At 32.4% G+C, this 25,469-nt stretch overlaps 1 protein-coding gene across 2 annotated transcripts in view; it reads right to left on the reverse strand.

The window, feature by feature from the left end:
• The window catches only part of LOC114328438 (uncharacterized), a 68,943-nt gene extending 43,802 nt beyond the window's left edge, over nt 1–25,141 (reverse strand). For both annotated transcript variants that reach the window (XM_050656504.1, XM_050656503.1), the window contains exons 1-5: nt 24,873–25,141; nt 14,535–14,698; nt 13,918–13,978; nt 13,771–13,862; nt 794–13,101 (exon numbers count right to left, since the gene is read on the reverse strand). In XM_050656504.1, the coding sequence (XP_050512461.1) occupies nt 794–13,101; nt 13,771–13,862; nt 13,918–13,978; nt 14,535–14,686 (12,613 nt within the window). In that variant the 5' untranslated portion in view covers nt 14,687–14,698; nt 24,873–25,141. The remainder of the gene's footprint in view (nt 1–793; nt 13,102–13,770; nt 13,863–13,917; nt 13,979–14,534; nt 14,699–24,872) is intronic.
• Nucleotides 25,142–25,469: the final 328 nt, after the last annotated feature.

Here is a 25,469-nt window from a genome sequence, read left to right on the forward strand (position 1 = left end):
AGATTATCACCTTACATCTTTCATTGATTTGATAATTCACATTCTGGAAATTGTCAATTATTATATTTATTATATTTCTAATTTAATACTATTCTATCTAATTCCTAATTCCTTCAAAACCAGCAAATTTCCATAAAACCCAGCCATATTAATACCTTTTGCTTTAGTTTTCCTTGCAAGAAACAAACAAAACACATCTACTAAACTAAACCTAACCTCGCTTTCGGCCATTCATTCATGTCCGTGTCACAATAATTTCGACTCGAAATTATAATATCAACCACTTTTTTGGAGTCGCTATTAATTTCGATAGTCGCTATTTTGTGACGTCATTTCGTTAGTTTAACTAAAATCCACAAGGCTCGCACAGTCGCATTTCAACGTCGCCATATTGACTGCGACTTGTTTTCAGTCGAAATTTGAATTATAATCAGGGCCCTGGCACAGAGAGGACAAAAAGATTACTCAAAACAGCGGAGATGAAAACCATTCGAAAAATCGATAGTAAGACACTATGGGACAAAGCTAGAAGTACAAATATACGAGAGGCAGGGCGAAGAACATTGAACTGGATAAGAAACAGAAGAGTACAATGGAATGACTACATAAGCCGATTAACAACAAATAGAGTAGTAAGGACGGCGAGAGACGGTTCCCCAATAGGAAGACGATCAGTGGGAAGACCACGAAAACGATGGAACGACAGCTTACTAGAGGCACATTGAAAAAACAGACAGTCATGTCTATACAAGAAGTAGAAGATATTCGTTAAGTTGTTTTATAAATATCTTACCTGGTACACATCGGTATGGTTTAAATACCGATTTTGGCTTAAGATTTGTATCCAACTGTGATTGAGTTATCATCGAACCTTTGTCCGCTTCAATTCGAGTATGAGTCCGTCCATATTGCTCTAATTCATTATAGGAATAAGTATGAACTAAACCAGAAGGTTTTGGACCACAATGAGGACTTTCTACTTCTTTCAGAAACTTGAGCATGGTTTCCTGATAGTTTGTAGCTTCTTTTTCTAAATTCATCAATCTTAAGTTCGCGGCAGCTGCTGTAGTAAGCTGTATTTGTGGATTTATAAGAGATGGTTGAGCTGTTTCATTAGTTTTCTCATTTTCCTCACTTGCAATAGTTGCTTCACAGATATAAACCGCATTGCTGATTACACTTTCTTCTGAGCTCTGGTTCTGACAATCTTGATGTTTACTGGCATTTTCATTATCAGAAATTATAGTGTGATAAGAACTGTCCATTTTATTTTCATAAGAAACGGCAGTAGTGTCCGCTATATCTGTTAATTTTGGCTGAGTTACTTCGTCCAAGTTTTGTATTTTATTCTTTTTTATAATTATACCAACAAACGAACTATCTGGATGTTTTCGTTTTAATAATTCAACATTCTGACAGTCGCCCGAAACATAATCCATTTCTTCATTAGAATATTCAATAGACTTTGAGAGCCCAGCACTTGTAGAGGCTTCATTGCATTCTACAACACTCAAATCTTTCATAGTTTTCAGTTTTTTATTTTTACATTTGGGTCGAACTTTTTTAGGCGTTTGGAAAACTTCTATTTCTGTATTATTTTCAATGTTTTCAGTGTTTGTTGTCGCAATAGAACCTATGTCTTTCAACATATGGCACATTCGCTTACCAGATGCAGTTAAGACATCGTCTCTAATAAACATTTCTCGAATGTCTTCGTGAAGTCTATCCAATTCTGATCCTCTCTTTTTCCTAGGCTTATCTGCTAAAATAGTTTCTATCTTTGATTTCAAGTTTTCTTCTAACACCTCACTTCCTTGATCCATGTAATGGGCTGCATCTTCCAAAATGTCTTCACTTACTGCAGTTTTGTTACTCAATAAGTCACCTTTAACTTCGTCAATATGTTTAGCCGCATAACATTTTTTTCTTTGTTCTAGTTTATCCTTTTTAATTACCATTGCATGTGCAGTATCCTGATCTTTTATTATATCGTTGTCTATCATAGATATATTGGTCTTAATTGGAAGTTCCTCATCAAAACTGTCTTCTTCATGCGTAGTATCCTCATCTTTTATTACGATTATATCATCGCCTTTTATTTTTTCTTGTGCAATATTCTTTTTTATCTTAAAAGAACTTTCCTCATCAGAACTGTCTTTATACTCGTCATCAAAAATTTTATTTATTTTATGTAATTCCTTTGGACTGAAAGTTTCGGAGAACGTGTTAATAAGATAATGTAAGGCAGTCTTCTTTTCGTGTTTATCTTGACTTCCCAACATGCTAGCAAAAAACTTTGCCAGACTTGCTTCGTCAGTGGAAGGTTTACCAGGTTCCACGATGTTTGTCGAAGTTGATGGGCGATTAAATTGCGAATTATTATCATTTTTAGTGTTTGTATCAACATCTAAATCATTTTTGGTTTCATTTTCAATTATCGTAGAAGTCTGAGGTTCTCTCTCCTTATCACATTGGGAAGTACCATCAATGGGGGTTTCGTCATTTTCAATACATACAGATATGTCTACTCGTTCCTTCAAATTTTTGCTCAGATCTGTTTTATTTGGGATCTCGTTAGAAGCTGATACGGGAGCATGTTCTGTTTGGTCAGTGGAAGGTTTACCAGGTTCCACAATGTTTGTCGACGTTGATGGGCGATTAAGTTGCGCATTATCATCATTTTCAGTGTGTGTATCAACATTTAAATCACTTCTAGTTTTATCTTCAATTATTGTAGAAGTCTGAGGTTCTCTCTCCTTGTCACATTGAGAAGTAACATCCATAGGGATTTTGTCATTTTCAAAACATACGGATATGTTGACAGGTACCTTTAAATTTTTGCTCAGATCTGTTTTATTTGGGATATCGTTACAAGTTGATACTGGAGAATGTTTTGTTTGGTCACAAGAAGGTTTACCTGGTTCCACGACGTTTGTAGAAGTTGATGGGCTATTAAATTGCGAATTATCATTATTTTCAGTGTTTGTATCAACATCTAAATCATTTCTAATCTTATCTTCAATTATAGAAGTCTGAGATTCTTTCTCCTTATCACATTGGGAAGCACCATCCATTGGGGTTTTGTCATTTTCAATGGATATGTCCATTCGTTCCTTCAAATTTTTGCTCCGATCTGTTTCATTTGAGAAGTCGTTAGAAGATGATACTGGAGCATGTTTTGTTTGGTCAGTGGTAGCTTTACCAGGTTCCACGATGTTTGTATCAACATCTAAATCATTTCTAGTTTTATCTTCAATTATTGTAGAAGTCTGAGGTTCTCTCTCCTTGTCACATTGAGAAGTAACATCCATAGGGATTTTGTCATTTTCAATACATACTGATCTGTCCACTCGTTCCTTTAAATTTTTGGTCAGGTCCGTTTCATTCAAGATGTTCTTAGAAGATGATACTGGAGCATGTTTTGTTTGGTCACAGGAAGGTTTACCTGGATCCACGACGTTTGTAGAAGTTGAGTTATTAAATTGCGAATTATCATTATTTTCAGTGTTTGTAACAATATTTAAATCATTTCTAATTGTATCTTCAATTATAGAAGTCTGAGATTCTTTCGCCTTATCACATTGAGAAGTAACATCCATTGGGGTTTTGTCATTTTCAATGCATACAGATTTGTTCACTCGTTCCTTCAAATTGTTGCTCGGATCGGTTTCAATTGGGTTCTCGTTAGAAGCTGAAACGGGAGCATGTTTTGTTTGGTCAGTAGGAGATTTACCAAGTTCCACAATGTTTGTAGAAGTTGATGGCACACTAAATTGCGCATTATCACTATTTTCAGTGTTTGTATCAACATCTAAATCATTTCTAGTTTTATCTTCAATTGTGGTAGAAGTCTGAGGTTCATTCTCCTTATCACATTGAGAAGTAACATCCATAGAGATGTTGTCATTTTCAATACATACAGATTTGTTCACTCCTTCCTTCAAATTTTTGCTCAGATCCATTTCATTTGGGATTTCGTTAGAAGCTGATACTGCAGCATGTTTTGTTTGGTCACATAAAGGTTTACCTGGTTCCACGACGTTTGTAGAAGTTGATGGCGTATTAAATTGCGCATTATCATTATTTTCAGTATTTGTATCAACATCTAAATCATTTCTAATTGTATCTTCAATTTTAGTAGAAGTCTGAGATTCTATCTCCTTATCACATTGAGAAGTAACATCCATAGGGATTTTGTCATTTTCAATACATACGGATATGTTCAATCGTTCTGATACTGGAGCATGTTGTGTTTGGCCAGTGGGAGGTGTACCAGGTTCTACGACGTTTGTCGAAGCCGATGGCCGATTAAATTGCGTATTATCATTATTTTCAGTGTTTGTATCAACATCTAAATCATTTCTATATCTACGTTCAATTATAGAAATCTGAGAATCTTTCTCCGTATCACATGGAGAAGTAACATCCATTGGGATTTTGTCATTTTCAATACATATTGATTTGTCCACTCGTTCCTTTAAATTTTTGCTCAAATGCGTTTCATTCGAGATGTCATTACCAGCTGATATTTGAGCAGGTTTTGTTTGGTCAGTGGGAGCTTTACCAGGTTCCACGATGTTTGTCGAAGTTGATGACTGATTAAATTGCGAATTATCATTAGGTATTTCCATGGGATTGTTATTGAATGATTGGTTACATTTCAGTTTCATATCGCTTGTCGGTAAGGTGATATCTGTGGCCATCATTGTAGGAGGTGGATCAGAATGAGAACGTCCGGAAGCATTTTGTTCTAATTCATACGCAGATACAAAATCTTCAATTGAATATGCTACATATATGTATTCATTCGGCTTTTTATGGATTTCTTTCAATTTATCTAAAACCCTACCAAAGTCTCTGGAATGTTCTTTTGTACTGTTGGAACACACATTAGGAATTAATGGATCAATTTTACTTAACTGCAATTCATTCTTGCAATTTTTGCTCGGATCCGTTTCATTTGAGATGTCGTTAGAAGCTGATACTAGAGCATGTTTTGATTGGTCAGTGGGACATTTACCAGGTTCCACGACGTTTGTCGAAATTGATGGCCGATTAAATTGCGTATTATGATTATTTTCAGTATTTGAATCAACATCTAAATCATTTCTAATATTATCTTCAATTGTATTAGAAGTATCGGATTCTTCCTCCTTATCACATTGAGAAGTAACATCCATTGGGATGTTGTCATTTTCAATACATACGGATTTGTCCACTCGTTCCTTCAAGTTTTTGCTAAGATCCGTTTCATTTGAGATGTCGTTAGAAGCGGATACTGGAGCATGTTTTGTTTGGTCAGTGGTAGCTTTACCAGGTTCCACGATGTTTGTATCAACATCTAAATCATTTCTTTTATGTTCGATTATGGTAGAAGTCTGAGGTTCTTTCTCCGTATCACATCGAGAAGTAACATCCATAGGGATTTTGTCATTTTCAAAATATACGGATATGTTGAATCGTTCCTTCAAATTTTTAGTCAAATCTGTTTCATTTGGGATCTCGTTAGAAGATGATACTGGAGCATGTTTTGTTTGGTCACAGGAAGGTTTACCAGGTTCTACGACGATTGTCGAAGTTGATGATCCAATAAATTGCGAATTATCATTATTTTCAGTGTTTGTATCAACATCTAAATCATTTCTAGTTTTATCTGCAATTATATTAGAAGTTTGAGATTCTTTCTCCTTATCACATTGAGAAGTAACATCCATAGGGATTTTTTCATTTTCAATACATACGGATTTACCCACTCGTTCCTTTAAATTTTTGCTCAGATCCGTTTCATTTGAGATGTCGTTGGAAGCTGGTACTGGAGCATGTTTTGTTTTATTTAAACAGTCCAACGAATCTTCATCGGCATTTTTCTTTGGATGGTCTTGTTCGAATTCTCTTTGATTCACAATTTCTTGATTCGTTTCAGTCTCTTGTTCTTTAGTTTCTATTTCATCCTTTTGCTTGTTGGACACTTGAAATTTGTGTAAGATACCTGTTGCACCTTCTTTAAATACTTCTAATGGGTTGTTATCAATACTCAGAGTACTATCGTCAATTTCTACTATATTTAAGCTTGTATGAATATCTCTTTTATTTGGCACTTCTTCTTGATTAATAGTTTCTTTACTCATTGCAATATCCTCTACGTTTTCTTCTCTTTCTTCCTTTAGCTCTTTAGATATTTGGAAACTCTGCACCACATGTTTTGCACCTCCTTTACATACCTCTAATGAGTCGTTATCAACAGACTGATCACTGTCTGCAATTTCTATTATATTTAAGCTTGTATTGATGTCTCCTTTATTTGGTACTTCATCTTGATTAATAGTTCTTTTACTAATTTCAATATCCTCTACCTCCAATGAGTCGTTATCAACAGACTGATCACTGTCTGCAATTTCTATTATATTTAAGCTTGTATTGATGTCTCCTTTATTTGGTACTTCATCTTGATTAATAGTTCTTTTACTAATTTCAATATCCTCTACCTCCAATGAGTCGTTATCAACATACAGAGGACTATCCGGAATTTCTATTGTATTTAAGCTTGTATTGATGTCTCCTTTATTTGGTACTTCATCTTGAGTAATAGTTTCTTTACTCATTTCAATACCCTCTACTTTTTCTTCTCTTTCTTCCTTTAGCTCTTTAGATATTTGAAAACTCTGTACCACATCTGTTGTATCTTCTTTACATAATGGGTCGTTATGAACATACAGAGGACTGTCCACAATTTCTATTATATCTAAGCTTGTATTGATGTCTTTACTCATTTCAATATCCTCTACCTTTTCTTCTCTTTCTTTCTTTGACTCTTTAGACATTTGAAAACTCTGTACATTTGTTGTATCTTCTTTACATAATGGGTCGTTATGAACATACAGAGGGCTGTCCACAATTTCTATTATATCTAAGCTTGTATTGATGTCTTTACTCATTTCAATATCCTCTACCTTTTCTTCTCTTTCTTCCTTTAGCTCTTTATCAACATCTAGAGGACTGTCATCAATTTTTTCTATATTTAAGCTTGTATTGATATCTGTTTTAGTTGGCACTTTATCTTGATTAATAGTTTCTTTACTCATGTCAATACCCTCTACTTTTTCTTCTCTTTCTTCCTTTAGCTCTTTAGATATTTGAAAACTCTGTACCACATCTGTTGTATCCTCTTTACATACCTCTAATGGGTCCTTATGGACATACAGAGGACTGTCCACAATTTCTATTATATCTAAGCTTGTATTGATGTCTTTACTTATTTCAATATCCTCTACCTTTTCTTCTCTTTCTTTCTTTAGCTCTTGATCAACATACAGAGGACTGTCATCAATTTCTACTATATTTAAGCTTGTATTGATATCTGTTTTAGTTGGGAGATCATTCGCAGTTGATGCCGTAATAGATTCTGTTTTATTTAAACAGCTCAATGAATCTTTCATTTCTCCTTCACCAAGGCTTTCATCAACATTTTTATTTAGAAGATCTTGTTCTACTTCGTATTGCTTAATAGTTTCTTTACTCATTTCAGTATCCTCTACTTGTTCTTCTCTTTCTTCCTTCAAATCTTTAGATATTACTTTCTCTTCCTTAATTTCTTTACTCATTTCAATGTCCTCTACTTTTTCTGTTCTTTCTTGCTTCAGCTCTTTAGATATTACTTTATCTTCCTTAATTTCTTTACTCATTTCAATATCCCCTGTTTTTTCTTCTCTTTCTTTCTTCAGCTCTTTAGATATTAGATAACTCTGTTTACATACATCTAATGTACTGATATCAACAGAAACGGTACTACTTTCAATTTCTCTTTCATTTGAGTTATCATTCGCAGTTGATAAAATAGTAGATTCTGTGTTATTCAAATACTCCAATAAATCTTTATACGCATCTTCACCATGAGTACGATCAACATTTTTATTTTGATGGTCGTTCTCTACTTCATCTTGATTTAGATTTTCTATACTCATTTCAATATCCTCTACGTTTTTCTTTCTTTCTTTCTGTAGCTCCTTAGATATTTGAAAACTCTGTAATGCATCTCTTGCATCGTGTTTACATGCATTTAATGTATTGCTATTAACATAAACAGTACTATTCTCAATTTCCTTTTCATTTAGATCTATTGTATTCGAGATATCATTCGCAGTTGATACAATAATAGATTTTGTGTTATTTAAATAGTCCAATAAATCTTTGTATTCGTCTGAACCTTTACTACGATCAACATTTTTATTTTGATGCTCGTGTTCTATTTTATCTTGAGTAATAGCTTGAGTCTCCGGGTTTTTTACTTTTCTCTTGTCCTCTAGGTTATTTTTGGGTACTGGAATACCTTCTAAGCTACCTGCTCCTTCTATACAGACTTCTAATGCTTCATTGTCATTAATTCTTCTTTTAACTAAGTTTGTATTAAGGTCAGTTTTATTTGGAAAATTTTTATTGTAATGTTTTACTTCATTTTGCTTGATAGTGATACTTGTTTCAATGTCTTGTTTTGTAGCAATTTCTCTTCCATCTTTTTTCTGTTTGGATATCGGATGTCCATATAATACATTATTATCTTTACATTTCAAACTGTTCTCAATTTCTTTTGTATTTAAGTTTATAATTAGCTGTCTTTTATTTGAAATATCATTTGCAGTTGATGCTAAAACAGGTTTTGTTTTATTTACAGAGTCTTTACTTTTCCCTTCGCCAAGACTAGGATTATTTTTATTCGGATGCTTATGGTGTAATCGGGATTCCCTAATTTCTTCATTTGTTGTAATCTTTTGTTGTTTAGACTTTCGAATTTGTGCCTGTTTCTTTCTGTATTCTAAAAATCTTCGGAACTTTTGTTTTGAACGTTCTTTACAAAGTGCTAATGTGTCATCATCAATATTCACGGTTTCTCTATCATTTAAGATTTTATTAAGGTTTGTTTTATTTGGGATAACATTCGTTGTTGATACTGGCTTAGAAGTTGATGCTAAAACATTTTCATTTGGAATATCATTTGCAGTTGATGCTAAAATATCTGTATTTGGATGGTTATAGTGTACTCCGGATTCATTAATTTCTTCATTCATATTAATCTTTTGGTGTTTAGTCTTTTGAATTTCAGATCGTTTCTTTTTTAATTTTAAATAAACATTTCTGTCTTTGTGCTCCTGGTCTAGTAAATTTTTTAGCATGTAACATCGTTGAGATAAAGCAGAGGAAAATGTTTTTCTTTTTTGTCTAGATTTTTTTTCTTTCCTTTTTGGTTTAGATATATCAAGAATTTTTAATCCATTTATTGGATCTTCTAAAGGAGCTTTCAATTCAGCCATATCAATACTTGAACTGTTCCCAATGTCTCTTCCATCTAATTTTTTGTTCAAGTCTGTTTTATTTGGCATTCGTGGTTGCGACACTGGAACATATTGTTCTTTGTTTACACAGTTCAATGAATCTTTGCTGTCTCCTTGACCATTATTAACATTAACTTTTACCTCATCTTGACAAGTTTCTTTACTCGTTTTAGGCTCTAGTTCTGTAGCTATTTCTCTTCCTTCCTTGTTCTTCTTAGGTATTCGAAAACTTTGTAAGCCACATCCTGCACTATTTTCATGTTCTTTTTCGTTCCCATGTGAACTATCTGATGGAATTGAAACTATTTTAGTTGGTGTGTCTCCTTGACGGTTATTAAGATTAACATTTTTATTTGGATGATGATTTTGTACTGCATCTTCACGAACAGTTTCTTTACTCGTTTTAGGCTCTAGTTCTTTAGATTTTTCTCTTCCTTCCTTGTTCTTCTTAGGTATTCGAAAACTTTGTAATCCAAATCCTGCACTATTTTCATGTTCTTTTTCGTTCCCATGTGAACTATCTGATGGAATTGAAACTATTTTAGTTGGTGTGTCTCCTTGACAGTTATTAAGATTAACATTTTTATTTGGATGATGATTTTTTACTTCATCTTGACGAACAGTTTCTTTACTCGCTTTAGCCTTTGGTTCTTTAGCTTTTTCTTTTCCTTCCTTGTTCTTCTTAGGTATTCGAAAACTTTGTAACCCATTCCCTGCACTATTTTTATGTTTTTCTTTGTGCCCATGTGAACTATCTGATGAAGATGAATCTGTTTTAGTTGGTGATTTTGATCTTGCACATGATTCATGTCTATTTATTTTTGAATACATCCGATCAAATTTTGACTCGTTTTGGTCAGAACAAGAGTATTCAATACTAGATGATTTTAATGTATGTAGTTTTATACCTTTCTTACTTTTTTCTGGTACATCTAAATTTGGTTTAGTGGTAGTTTTTTCTGATGATTTTGATCTTGCACATGATTCTTGCCTATTTATTTTTGGATGAATCCGATCCAATTTTGACTCATATTGGTCAGATCCAGAGTCTTCAATACTAGATGATCTTCCTCTACCCAGTTTTATAGCCTTATTATTTTTTTCTGTTACATCTAATTTTGGTTTAGTAAGGGTTTTTTCTGATAATTTTGATCTTACAGATGATTCTGGTCTATTTATTCTTGAATACATCCGATCCAATTTTGACTCATATTGGTCAGATGCAGAGTCTTCAAGACTAGATGATCTTCCTCTACTTAGTTTTATATCAACATTACTTTTTTCTGCTACATCTAAGTTTAGTTTAGTGCCAGTATTTTCTGGTGATTTTGATCTTGCACACGATTCTGGTCTATTTATTCTTGAATACATCCGATCAAATTTTGACTCGGATTGGTCAGACCGAGAGTCTTCAATACTAGATGATCTTCCTCTACTTAGTTTTACACCACTATTATCTTTTTCTGCTAGATCTAAATTTGGTTTAGTAACAGTTTTTTCTGATGATTTTGATCTTGCACATGATTCTTGTCTGTTTATTTTTGGATAGACCCGATCCAATTTTGACTCATATTGGTCAGATCCAGAGTCTTCAATACTAGATGATCTTCCTCGACTTAGTTTTACATCCACAACACTTTTTTCTGCTACATCTAAGTTTTGTTTGGTACCAGTATTTTCTGGTGATTTTGATCTTGCACACGATTCTTGTCTATTTATTCTTGAATACATCTGATCAAATTTTGACTGGTCAGACCGAGAGTCTTCAATACTAGATGATCTTCTACTTAGTTTTACACCACTATTATTTTTTTCTGTTACATCTAAAGTTGCTTTAGTAACAGTTTTTTCTGGTGTTGAATACATCCGATCAAATCTTGACTTGTATTCGTCAGATCTAGAGTCTTCAATACTTAATGATTTTCTTCTACGTAGTTTTATATCCGTATTACTTTTTTCTGGTACATCTAAGTTTGGTTTAGCAACAGTTTTTTCTGATGATTTTGATCTTGCACATGATTCTTGTCTATTTATTTTTGGATAGATCCGATCCAATTTTGTCTCATATTGGTCAGATCCAGAGTCTTCAAGACTAGATGATCTTCCTCGACTTAGTTTTACATCCACAACACTTTTTTCTTCTAAATCTAAGTTGGGTTTGGTACCAGTATTTTCGGGTGATTTTGATCTTGTACATGATTCTTGTCTATTTATTCTTGAATGTATCCGATCAAATTTTGACTGGTATTCGTCAGATCGAGGGTCTTCAATACTAGAAGATCTTCCTAGAATAAGTCTTATATCCTCCTTACCTTTTTCCGCTACGTCTAAATTTGGTTTAGTTACCTTATTTACTTGCTCTCTATTTGGCTTTCTATTACTTACTATATTTTTATTCAGTCTAGGATCTTTAATATCTTGTGACCATTTATCTTTTACATTTCTGATCACACTAGGATCTCTACTAGTTTCTTCCTTATGGATCACTTTATTAAAGAGGCCAGATGAACTTGTGTTCTGTTTCTGGTCTTGGTGATACGGTGCAGCAACTGATAAAAGAGGCGGAATAAGATTAGATGAAGGAAGAATTACTGGGCCAGTATGTTGAGCATGATAATGTTGATGTGGTTCCTTGGAATTATTATTGAATGATTGGTTAACTTTCTGTCTGGAAGCATTGCATTCTAATATATATGCAGATACAAAATCTTCACTTGAATGTGCCTCTGTTGAATAATGTGGTTCCAAATTCGTTTTAGATTTATTTAAATTAAAAGTTTTATTTTTGGTTGAATCTTGTTCAATAGTATTAAACAATTTTGCATTTCGATAATTGTCTAAAAGTTGACCATCCTTTTTGGATACATTCACTTTGCTCCTATCTGGTTCATCTTGTTTACTTTTAGCATCTTTTTTACAATTTTCATTTCCTATCTCACACACAGACGCAAAATTTTCAATTTTATTTTTGATCAATTCTTGTTCGCCAGTATTAGACAAATTTGTATTTCTTTGATTGTCCAAAAGTGGATCATTTGTTTGAGATACATTCATTTCACGAGCAATCTGATGTTCATTATCTTTACTGTTTTTTGTTGGAGAGGTTTCATCGCTTCCATTAATTGTTTTTGCTTCTGCTTCATTTTTTTCTTTATGTATATATACATATCTGTATTCATCCGGTTCTTTATGGATTTCTTTGAGTTTATCTAAAACACTATCAAAGTCTCTGGAATGTTCTTCTGTACTGTCGGAACTTACATTAGGAATTACTGGATCAGTTTTACTTAACTGCAATTCATTCGATTGATCTTTTACATCTGGCTCTTTATGGATTTCTTTGAGTTTATCTAAAACACTATCAAAATCTCTGGAATCTTCTTCTATACTGATGGGACTTACATTAGGAAATAATGGATCAGCTTTACTTAACTGCAATCTATTCGAATGATCTTTTACATCCCTATTTGCTAAATCCAAATTGTAATCAGCTTTTAGGCAGTCTTTTAAATAATCATGTTTTTGATTCATAGTAACCATTGACTCGATAGGCACCATGTTTTGTTTATCACTCGATTCTGTAATACTAGATGTCCTATTTAGTTTTTTCTGTACATCAATCTGCATACATTTTATATCGTCAAGATTAATAGGAGGCTTTGAAATCATCGTGACGTTTCCTATAGAAGATTTTTTGTTCTGCTCATCTGATTTTAGATTGTCCTTAATACTATTACTTGAGCTTCCATAACAGTCTTTAGACCGATGTAGTATTCTGAAAAATATTTTTATATTAACGTGAATTGACTGGATTTTGTAAAAACTACAATGATATATGTTTTTAAAGTTTGATGTAAAATTTTATGTTTGTAGCGTTGCTAGATTTACCATTTTTCTATCATTAGTCACTTTGGTTTTCTAAATACAACACTCTTTATATTGTATCATTATCGAAATCTCCACTTCAATACCAGTTCTACCATATAGAAAACTTTTATGGCATCAAGACCATCTCCAGCTAAATCCATATCTCATGAAAATTGGCTCCGAATTTGTTTTTCAGGGCAAGAAAAATTTCAGTGACTGATGGTAAAATATTGTAATTATGCGATGGTTTGCCTTAAATTGGCAGAATTGTTTGTATTTCCTTCAGAGTTGAGACTTCTGAGCTTCACTGATGAGGCATAAGGATGCTGAAATAGCTATATGGAGATGGTGGTCCAACTCTGAATCAAATATAAACAAAACCTGCCTTGATCTTTTTTATCTTATTGTAATTATATCAGAAAAATGGTAAATCTGGCAACATTGCAAACATCAAATTTGAAATCTCAATTTTGCAAAATAGGCGTGTATCAGTTTTTGTATAATTTGGACCATCCATTTAAGATATAATTAGTCGTTGGTCCAATTAATTAAGAAATGAATTAGTGGTATATATTACCTTTCTGATGATGCCAAAGCTGTGGAATTATCTGAGGAGCTACAGCTGATCATCCTATTAGTGTCCTTATCTGATTCAATAGGTTGGGGATTCTATAAAAGATTAAATATTTATATCGACATATACTTCATTATTATGGGTACTTACCATTTTGTTGTAGATTTTTGAGATAACATCTTTACATTTACTTAAGGTCTCGAACTTTACTCTAAAAATTAATATTATGTAAAGACAGTCGAATAGGTTGAGAAACCAGACATATCCACAAAAGCACAGTTGTGAAAAAGTACAAAAACATCTTGGGGTTGAAACCTGGGTTTCTCTTGATTTCAAAAAATTTCTCAATTCTCTAGGTTCATTTAGAATGTCAAATAGGGTCGAGTTTCTCTTAAAACATGTGACTCTATATCTAAAGGTACGTATCCATACAAGGGTGAACTCTGCTCCGTGTAGCTGCTCGAATGGATATGGCGTGCGCTCCCCTACATATAAACCGCAAACCGGATGAATTGAAGAGGGTGAGCGCCGTGCGGTATTCACCAACGTATCCACTATGTGGAGCTGCTACAACGAGCTGGGGTTCACCCTTGTATGGATACGTATCTTCAGGTTAGTAAAAATTCAAAATAACGAAAATTGATTTTTTGGGACATGTCAGGTTTCTCAAACAACTGTTTCAGTTATAGATCACAGTTATACAGTAAAAGATACTACACAAAACTATCCATTCTTTATTTATTTGGCAGAATATAAGAACTACTCACTTTTTAACTGTAATCATAGTATATAAAGATTCCATTTTGCTAAGTTGAAACTTTTTATTTGGATCTGTTTTAAGCTGTTCTATTAGTTTTTCCAAGAATGGAATAAACCTCTGTAACTCTTCCATCTTTTTATTATATGCTGCATCAGACATTTTTGTAGAATTCTAAAAATAATTATTCAAGTGATACCTATTGAAATTATTAATCCGCTAGTAGTAGACTTTAAATAGAATCTCACATTTTATCCTTTTTTGCGATAACATGATGAAAAAATTTTCAATTTTGAAAAAATTTAGTAAGTTCCTCGAGGAAGGGTGTAGTAATGCGTAGATATTTTTTTTTCTTCTTCTTCTTTTTTTTTGTGGAATTTATGGCTTTGGGGAGAGCCAATTAGCTTTAATAATTGTTAAAAATAATATTTCTAACATAGCAAGTAAATAAAAATACTATAAAATAAAAATTTGTTGTAAATTTGTATTGTTAGATGAAATCTAACACGTGACTGTTCACGTTACAGAAGTGAGCGCGACTACTCCCGGGTTAATAAACTAACAAAGCAAGTATGTATAAAAAAAATAATAAAGGGAACATTGTTTCTACTCAGCGTTTAGTAATATCTTGTTAAAATGTAAGTATGCTAAAAATGTGTCAAGGTATATGACCTATTTAACCATATTTATTTTAATATTGTGGTATTGGTACCTATGTATTAGAAATACGTGAATAACAGAACTAAAAGAACTCAGGAAAAATTCATTGTGAAAATATGAAACTAACTAGATCATCAATTAATATAATCAAGAATGTGATCCAAAATTTATAACATTGTATTGATCGAAATTGACTAGAATATAAGCAACTTAAAGGATAAGTATATAAGGAAATAAAAGACAAAAATGGAATAAAAAATAAATAAATATAAATCACTATAAACAACAAAAACCAGATACGAAATATTGTTGAAGGTTACTTATAGAATTATACTCATTCAGCATAGCAAAATCTAAAATCTACGATAAGGAACAAATAATACTAAATGTAGAATCTAAAACACTACCAACCAGAAATTACTAATGAGAAAGTTAAAAATGCCTTAAAATAGATGAAAAATAAAAAAGCTTGTGGAGACGAAGAACTTCTAGAATAAAATAAGGAATGAATACAGCTGGAGATCAAACTACTTTGGAGACAGTTAAAATCATAAAGAGAAGTGTCCCTTTGGAGGTGCTATTCCAACATCTCAGAAAAATGCGCACTACATGTACCACCTCTACAGTGAACCTAGTACTGGTAGGTCCATCAAAATAAACAGGCTGCGGTGGCAAGGCCACTTAGAGAGGATGAAAGCTGGAGAAAAGGCAGGCGGCTTGAGATTGAATTGTTTATTCCGTTCTTGTGAATCTTCAACCACCTTGTCTTCTCTGGGGTTGTTGGTGTATTTTCTGGATTTGTTGAATGGACTGTATTATTTGGAGTTTCTTTTAGTACGTAAAAGATAAGAGTAACATGATACAAACGTTTATTTCTTTACGCACTGTACAGGGTGATTGATTAGTAGGGTAAAGCTCAATAGCTCCGCTATAGTAATAGAGAGTAGTGATGTAACGAATATTCGTATTCGCGTTCGCATTCGCGAATAATCGCATATTTTTGAATATTCGCATTCGTATTCGCAAAATTTGTGCGAATGTTTTGCGAATACGAATATCAAAAAAAATAATTTGAAGATAATATTACGTTAATAAAACCAAAATATATTCACTTCTCATCTTTTTTTTTTATTAAGGAAAGGTAACTTAACTTCGTATAATCACATTATCAGCCTTTACTTTATTTTATTATTTGGTCTTTTTTATTAAGCCTTAAGATTCCTTAAGAATCAGATTTATTCACACTAGATGTCAATTAACTTCTCATTATAAATTTAGAAAACATTACAAAAATAGAAACAAATTTAAAAAAACTGAATATTCGTATTTGCATCCGCATTCGCGAATGTCGGTAGCAGATATTCGCATTCGCATTCGTATTCGCGAATGTTCAAAAAATGACATTCGTTACATCACTAATAGATAGCAATAAAAGTTAATAACAAAAATTTTAGCCACCTTTGAGCTTCACATTACAAAATTAGTTAGAATGTTACAGGGTGTTCGATAACACAGTGGCAGACCAAACTTATGTTTTTTTAAATGGAACACCCTATATTTTATTTTGAATTCGAAATCCTGTTAACTTCTCCATCACAAAAATATAAAGGTTTGTTATGTTATACAGGGTATTTACAAAGTTATAACCAATTTTATATGAAAATCGTAACAAGTTCAACTCCCTGTATAAATAAAAATAAGCAAAACAACAATGGTTTATTAATGCCATATTTTTTAACGTATTGTCAAAATTTTCAATAATGGTCGATATTGCTAATTTTCTTTATATCAAATACAGGGTGAGTCAAAACGCAAGTACATTATTTTCTCAGTAATTTTAAATGGAACACCCTGTATTTTATATCACTATTGAAAAGTAACATTACCGTATTTTAATTTTTAGATAACATTCCCTATGTCTAAATTTATTAGTTTTCAAGATATTTTCATTTTTCAATAGACCAGTAGCATGGCCACCCAAATCACCAGAATTTAATAAACTGGACTGATTTTTTTGGGGTTACGTTAATAATAATGAAGTTTATAAAATACCTCCAACAACAAGGGATGAGATGAAAAATAGAATGCAAAGTGTATTTCGATGTGCTAATTTACAAATGCTAGAGTAAGTAGCTCATTCAATGATCGTTTTTAGGCATACATAAATGTGTTAGGAGATAATTTTGAACACCTTATGTAATTAAATATTAAAAATATTTTATTAAAAGTAGCTTCTAATTTTTTCAAACATGTTTTTTTGCAAAATGTATTACTGATAAATTATATTTTGTTCTCTATTTGTTACATTTACATACAAAAGTAGTGTTTAATTGTCTTCACAAAATATGGTATTTTGTGTTTGTGTGTTTTTTTGTAAAATTTATCACTAATTTTCTTTGTTTATTTGTTGCATTTACAAAAAAAGATAGTTTTTAATTGTTTCAAAAATGTTGCATGTAGTGGTTGTGTTTTTGTTTGTAAAATGTATAACTAATAAATTATTTTTATTTCTTTATTTGCTACAGTGTTACATTGATTAAGGGATTGATAATCGGTAATCTTCAATTGAAAATTCAGTCATGGCTTACTTAAAATTTAGATAAATTTAAACACCTAAAATAATTTGCTCTGAAAAATGAAAATATCTCAAAAACTAATAAATTTGGGCATAGGGAATGTTATATAAAAATTAAAGTAGGCCAATGCTACTTTTCAATAATGATATAAAATACAGGGTGTTCCATTTAACATTACTGAGAAAATAATGTACTTACGTTTTGACTCACCCCGTATTTGATATTAAGAAAATTAGCAATATCAATAATTCTTAAAAATTTTGACAATAAATAAAAAAATATGGCATTAATAAACCATTGCTGTTGTGCTTATTTTTATTTATACAGGGAGTTGAATTTGTTACGATTTTCATACAAAATTGGTTATAACTTTGTAAATACCCTGTATAACATTACAAACCTTTATATTTTTGTGATGGAGAAGTTAACAGGATTTCGAATATAAAATAAAATATAGGGTGTTCCATTTAAAAAAAAACATAAGTTAGGTCTGCCACTGTGTTATCGAACACCCTATAACATTCTAACTAATTTTGTAACGTGAAGCTCAAAGGTGGCTAAAATTTTTGTTATTAACTTTTATTGCTATCTATTACTATAGCGGAGCTATTGAGCTTTACCCTACTAATCAATCACCCTGTAGGTAACAGGAACAGGGATGGGTGACAATATCGAATATGTTGTTACACTAATTTTAAGTTTTCGCAATCGCTGTGACAAATTCTGGTTCTTCAAGTTAATATTTGAGATTCAGAGAGCGAGGAGATTTTTCGGTGAGACTTTTCTAATGACAAACTTTTTTCTAATTCCAGATTTTTCAATAAATAAAATATACAAAACGTGAAGAAAGATTTTATTGCACGAACACTTTGAAATTTACAGGGTTGGAAACAAATCAGATTTCAACCAAAAAGTGATGGAGTTGTCAAAACACATTTATAACCAAATACGAGTGAGGAAAAGAGGCAGGCCCAGAGCATGATTTAAGGACCAGACAACTTACGAGTGTTAAGAATATGAAATTGGAAAACCAAGGCGAAGGGTAGGAAGGAATGGAAGCTGATTCTGGAACAGGCCAAGACCCACCATGGGTTGTAGAGCCAATGATGATGATGACTGATGACTTTTACTACATGATGACGACTGTTACCAAGTCTATACAAACTGCTTATCAAAATAATTACCAACAAAATGGAGAAGTCCAATTGGCAGCATAATACTGTAAGTTAGCGGTGTTGTTTTGTATTTTGTATGTTAGAAACTTATACAGGGTGTAACAAAAATACAGGTCATAAATTTAATCACATATTCTGGGACCAAAAATAGTTCGATTGAACCTAACTTACCTTAGTACAAATGTGCATATAAAAAAAGTTATAGCCCTTTGAAGTTACAAAATGAAAATCGATTTTTTCCAAGATATCGAAAACTATTAGAGATCTTATATTGAAAATAGACATGTGGCATTCTTATGGTAGTAGTATCTTAAGAAAAAATTATAGTGAAATTTGGACACCCCATAAAAATTTTATGGGGGTTTTGTTCCTTTAAACCCCCCAAACTTTTGTGTACGTTCCAATTTAATTATTATTGTAGTACCATTAGTTAAACACAATATTTTAAAAACTTTTTTGCCTCTTAGTACTTTTTCGAAAAGTCAGTTTTTATCGAGATATTTTGAATATTTGTCAAATCCACCACATCTTTGTATATGGCTAAGTACGATTATGGAGACTTGGTAATAATATGACAATTTATTTATGATTTACATTTTTAGGTATATTTTGAACCATATTAAAAAAGAAGTAATATCTCGATAAAAAGTGCCTTCTCGAAAAAATACAAAGAGGCAAAAAAGTTTTAAAAACACTATGTTTAACTAATGGTACCGCAGTAAAAGTTTAATTGGAACATACACAAACATTTGGGGGGTTTAAAGGAACAAAATCCCCATAAAATTTTTATGTAAACATATTAAAAAAGAAGCCGCAACTCGATAAAAACTGCCTTATCAAAAAAATATTAAGAGGCAAAAAAGTTTTAGAAATATTGAATTTAACTAATGGTACCACAATAATAATTTAATTGGAACGTACACAAAAGTTTGGGGGGGTTTAAGGGAACAAAACCCCCATAAAATTTTTATGGGGTGCAAAAATTTTACTATAATTATTTTTTAAAATGTTCCTGCCGTAAGAATGCCACATGTCCATTTTCAATAAAAAATCTCTAATAGTTTTCGATATATTCGAAAAAATCGATTTTCATTTTGTAACTTCAAAGGGCTGTAACTTTTTTTATGTGCATATTTGTACTAAGGTAAATTAGGTTCATTCGAACTATTTTTGGTCTCAGAATATGTGATCTAATTTATGACCTGTATTTTCGTTACACCCTGTATACATGCATACATTGGTTCATACTCGACTAGTGGAATCATGGAACACATACGGATATGTATAATTATTAGTGTGACCAACTCCAATTCAGTCGAATTCGGGACAAGGCTGAAAAAAATACGTGAAATCCAGGACTTTTCAATGAAAATAGGGCCTTTTTTTAAATATAGAACTTTAATATTATTTTATTCTTTCGTCTTTTCAGAAGACGATAATTAAAATATAGATACAAAAAAGTCCACAGTTTGAGTTTTCGCAGAATAACTATAATACCACAATATAAAATGCATGTGTTTTGGATGTGGTATTAGTATTACACAGGCAGGTTTAAACCAACATGGCTAAAACCTTGGTTTAAGTCAAGGCATAAACCAACTGGCTTTTATAAGAAAAAAACCAAACTGAAGTTTGTATTTAAAGTTTTTAATACATCTGCTGCAAATGAACAAACTAAAGATAAATAAATTCTATTTTTGTATTTTCGAACTTGTATTTTCTGAGTTTGTATTTTGAACATTATTACATTTAAAGATATTTTTTGTTATATTAATTTTTTGTGTGTGTAAATAAAAATAAAAGTTGTCTTTATAATTTTTCATTGTTTATTACTATTATGTTATAAAATAATTTATTCATTTTTGAAGTACAGTGGAACCTCGTTAACTCGGATTAATCGGGACCGCGGCCGATCCGGGTTATCGAAAATCCGAGTTAGCCGGAGAAAATGGAAAAAATTAATAAAATACGATATACTTACAGATCAACTCCGTTGTAATTGAAATAACATGAAATATATATATATGCACAGTAACATCTAAATTACGTATAGTTGTATAGAGTATTGTTCATATCTCTTATTCAGCCTGAGTGCTGATTCTTGAATAATTGGTCCAGACACTGGTAAACCACGTTCGCGTTCCGCACAAAACCACACATAAAAAGCGTCGTCGAGAGTCTCATTTTTAGCTTTATTAGCTTTGTACCGATTGTCCAAACTGTCTTTTGTTATCATTTTGAAACAAAATTCTTCGATTTTAGTTCTATTTTTCTTTCAATCCGATACTGTAGATGTACCAACACAAAATCTGAATAGATTTACGAACGATTATAGAACGGACGCGAACAATACAACTGTACTACACACAATACGGTCTCAATCCAATCGCAACGATGTTATGTTATTTAATAACAGTGAAGACTAAGACCATTGTTTAAAAAAGAATTTTTAATAGTCTTTTAGTCTTTTTTAAACAATGCTAAGACAGTTTAAAATAAATAAAGGATACCTACTACAGGTGCCTGTTGTTTCGGATAACACGACAATGAACGTCGTGTGCCATGAGTCATTTTTACTATCGTATAATATACATATTATGTAGTTCAAATTACACAAATACCCATTATTATCTCTCAAATACATATGTATTATAGTACATACATTTCTGTTGTTGAAATGTTTGATAAAAATCGCTCTGGGTTAGCCGGACTTCCGGGTTATCGGGAGCCGACTTATCGGGGTTCCACTGTATTTAGACTTATTACTTTGTATCAAATAAACCTGGTTTAAATCAAATAAACCTGGTTTAAACCAAAAAACCTGGTTTTTTGGTTTTTGAAAAAGCTTTGGTTTACCCTGGTATTACACTCTAAAAATTGTCGACTTTTTTCGTCCCACCAATTCAATTTGATGTAAATTCTTAAAAGAATTCATCATCACCATGGCATCTACACTCCTAGCGGAGTGATTGCCGCCCTCTTTGGGCTCTTCCGATTCGTTTGTCACGGTGAATCAATCCGCATTAACATTTTCGTTTTACAATTGGTTGTGTGACTTGGCATCTTCTATAATTTTCCTCCATTCGTTCCTGTTTTTGCTTCTGGTTACCCATTCTCTGACTCCCATCTTCTTAAGGTCCTCCACTATCTCATCCTCCCATCTAGTTTTGGGTCTTCCTCGTGGTCTGCCTGATACAGGTCTCCATTTGGAAATTTTCTTGATAACGGCTTCTGGATTCCTCCTTTCTATATGTCCCATCCATCTGAGTCTCTGTGCCTTGATAAATCTGACGATGTCTTCTCCTTTCAGAGGTTCTCTTACTTCGTGGTTCATGAGTTTTCTAAATTCATTATTACCAAGTTTAGTGGTCCTGCTATTCTCTGAATTATTTTTCCTTTCTAGGATCCTCAATCTTTCTTCCTCTTTCTGTGTCAGACACATTACTTCAGCACCATGTGTGATTACTGGTCTAATTGCTGCTTTGTAAATTTTCAGTTTTGTATTCTGAGTAAGCTTCTTATCTTTGAGGAAGTTACTGTATTTCCAGTAGGTTCTGTTTCCTGCCTGTATTCTTTCATTAATTTCGATACTTCCATGATTAGTTCCATTAATTGAGACTCCAAGATATTTAAAATGTTCTACCTTTTCAAATTCATATTCACCAATATTTAAGCTTATCATATTAACTGGGTTTTTTCTTGAGCATATTAGGTATTTTGTTTTGTTATGATTTATTTCTAAACCCCTTTTGGATGCTTCTTTGCATAACTTTGTAAATTCTTCCTTCAAACTGTTTAGGTTTCTGCTAATTAATGCTATGTCGTCAGCATACGCCACAAGTTGCGATGTCGATGTTATAATCGTACCTTTTATTTCTGTAGCTCTTATTGTTCCTTCTATAGTAAATAGTGACGTTGATAGAGAGTCGCCTTGTCGTATTCCACTTGCTATTTCTATATTTTTGGTGATTCTGTTATCTGTAATTATTGCTGCAGTCGATCCTCTCATTATCATTTTCGTAAGCTTTATAAGTTTCATTGGTATATCTAGGTTTTTCATGTCTTCTATTAGATCGGGTCTTGTTAAGCTGTCAAAGGCTTGCTTGAAGTCTATGAAAAGGATGTTTAAATCGATATCATGTTCGTAACATTTCTCAATTGACTGTGTGATTATGTGAACTGCGTCTATTGTTGACCTTCACTCCCTAAATCCGTGCTGGTAGTCTCCTATTTTAGTTTCAATGTATTTTGAGAGTTTTTGTCTGATTAATGATGTCAATATTTTGTAGCAGCTGTTTAACAGTGTTACTCCCCTATAGTTGTTACATTTTGTGGTGTCCCCTTTCTTAAGAATCGGAAATATCCATCCAGTTTTCGATTCTTCTGGCATTCTTTCTTCTTCCCAAATCCTTATTATTAGGTCGTATATTTTCCGTCGTAGTTCTTCTCCGCCTTGTTTTATTAGCTCATTTGGGATTTCATCTGGACCTGCTGCTCTCTTTTGTTTTAGATTTCTTATCACATGTAAAAAGTCCTCATATGACGGCTTTTCGATTTCGATTTCATCATCAAGGTCTGTTTCTTCTGTATATTCGAGAGAACTTTCTCTCGCCTTAAATAACTCTTCGTAGTATTTCTCCCATATTTTGGCATCAATCTTAACTGTGGGTTTCCTCTTGTTTTGTGATTTTATATATTTGTAAAGCTTTACATTATTTTTGCTATTTACTTCCAACTCTTCTATAATTTCATCAGTCCATATCTTTTTTTTATTTTTACAGCATTTGTCGAGTCTTTCTTTTTTCTCCTATACTCTTCCAGATCTTCTTCTCTACCTGTCTTCAGCCATTTCTTTCAAGCTAGGTTTTTTCCCTGGTTGCTGTTTCGCAATCTTCGTCATACCATTCTTTTTGCCTTTTTATTTCTTTGTATCCTATTACTTTTTCTGCCGCTATCGAAATGTGACCTTTTATTTCTTTCCATGTTTCTTCTATGTTATTAGGGTTCGAATCTTTTAAATTTGCTTCAAACTCTTTAGAATAATCTTTCTTTACAGTATCCGAATCTAGTTTCCTTACGTTCCAATTTTTTCTTTTCGTGACTTTCTTTGTGTCTTTATTTATTTTCATTTCCATATTTCCTATTACTAGGAAGTGGTCAGAATCTGCATTTGCACCACGATACGACCCGACATCTTGAATTGTTCTCCTCCACTTTTTTGAAATCAAAATTTGATCGATTTGATTACCCTCCGTTGATCCTGGTATTAGCTATGTTACCTAATGTTCTTTTTTGTGTTTGAAGTGTGTGCTCATTATAAATGTGTCTGTTGCTGCTGCTAGGTTACAAAGCATTCTCGCATTAAAAGAATTACATATTATTCAAAATTTCAAAATAGAATTTTACCAAAACGTTGCAAATTCAGATGGCCCGGAAGCCTTGTCTGGGACACTACTTTGTATTTCGGGTGCCATGTCCCGGATTTTTCGGACTAGTTGGTCACACTAATAATTATACATGTTTGTGTGTGCAGAAAAATAAATCATTTATTTTTTCCTTCAAGCATTTTTACTTTAGATTTTTATTGTTTATTGCTTAAACTTAATACTGACTGCATTGAATTTAATCATCTAATAAACATGGACCCAATGGAACTTAATACGGCTCTGTCATTACATAGCTTATGCCTAAGCACATGCATGCATATTTTATATTGAACAAAATGTAAAGTACACAGTACACATTTGCTTTGTGAAAATAATAAACTGTTTCAGTTTACCAGTTTGTACAGTTTAAACTGTATCAATTTTACATATTTAGTTAATTCCATATCTGTTTATATTTGCTATAAACTAATCCTATTGTTAACTATAAAGTGTTTTTCGTAAGAAAAAAGTTAAAAATAAATGAATAAGCAATATGTTTGCATTTACTTACCTCTTTAATTTTTTCAGAAAAGCAGGTGTCTGGTCAAATTATTGTTTTTTTTCTTTAACTTTTAACCTTTAAAAAATATGCTGTTGCAAGCATTAATTTCTTTCGTGGTAAGGGCACTTTGTAGTCTCTTTTTATAACAAAGAAGAGTTACGTTTTACCACTGGTGCTTTCAGTATTTTTACCTATTTGGCATTATAATTTAATGCCATAGTTTTTGAATTTTGAAAAGATTTTTTTAATTTTACACTGTATAAATATAAACACTTGTGGACTTCACTTATATGACATGACGACAAGCGACAAGCAACAAATGGTGACAAACGACAGTTAGTTTATTCGCAAAATTAAATTCCGACAGAGTTTTCCGGTTTTGGACAAAACACCGGGTTTTCGGTTATACCGGTTTTTTTCACCTACGGTTTAACCTGGCGGTTATAGCCGGTCAAAAAAAATCGGTTATTACAAAAACCGGTTTTCGGCTTTTCAGTCAATAGCCAATACCCAATAGGTTACATTTATATTGAGTTTTAGTTTATGATACTCCATTCTATTTAAACCTTAGACAAGGAAAGAGAGAGGACGAGTAATCCTATGACC

This window comes from Diabrotica virgifera, chromosome 7 (genome assembly GCF_917563875.1).
Source record: "Diabrotica virgifera virgifera chromosome 7, PGI_DIABVI_V3a".
In the NCBI taxonomy this organism is placed as follows: Eukaryota; Metazoa; Arthropoda; class Insecta; order Coleoptera; family Chrysomelidae; genus Diabrotica; species Diabrotica virgifera.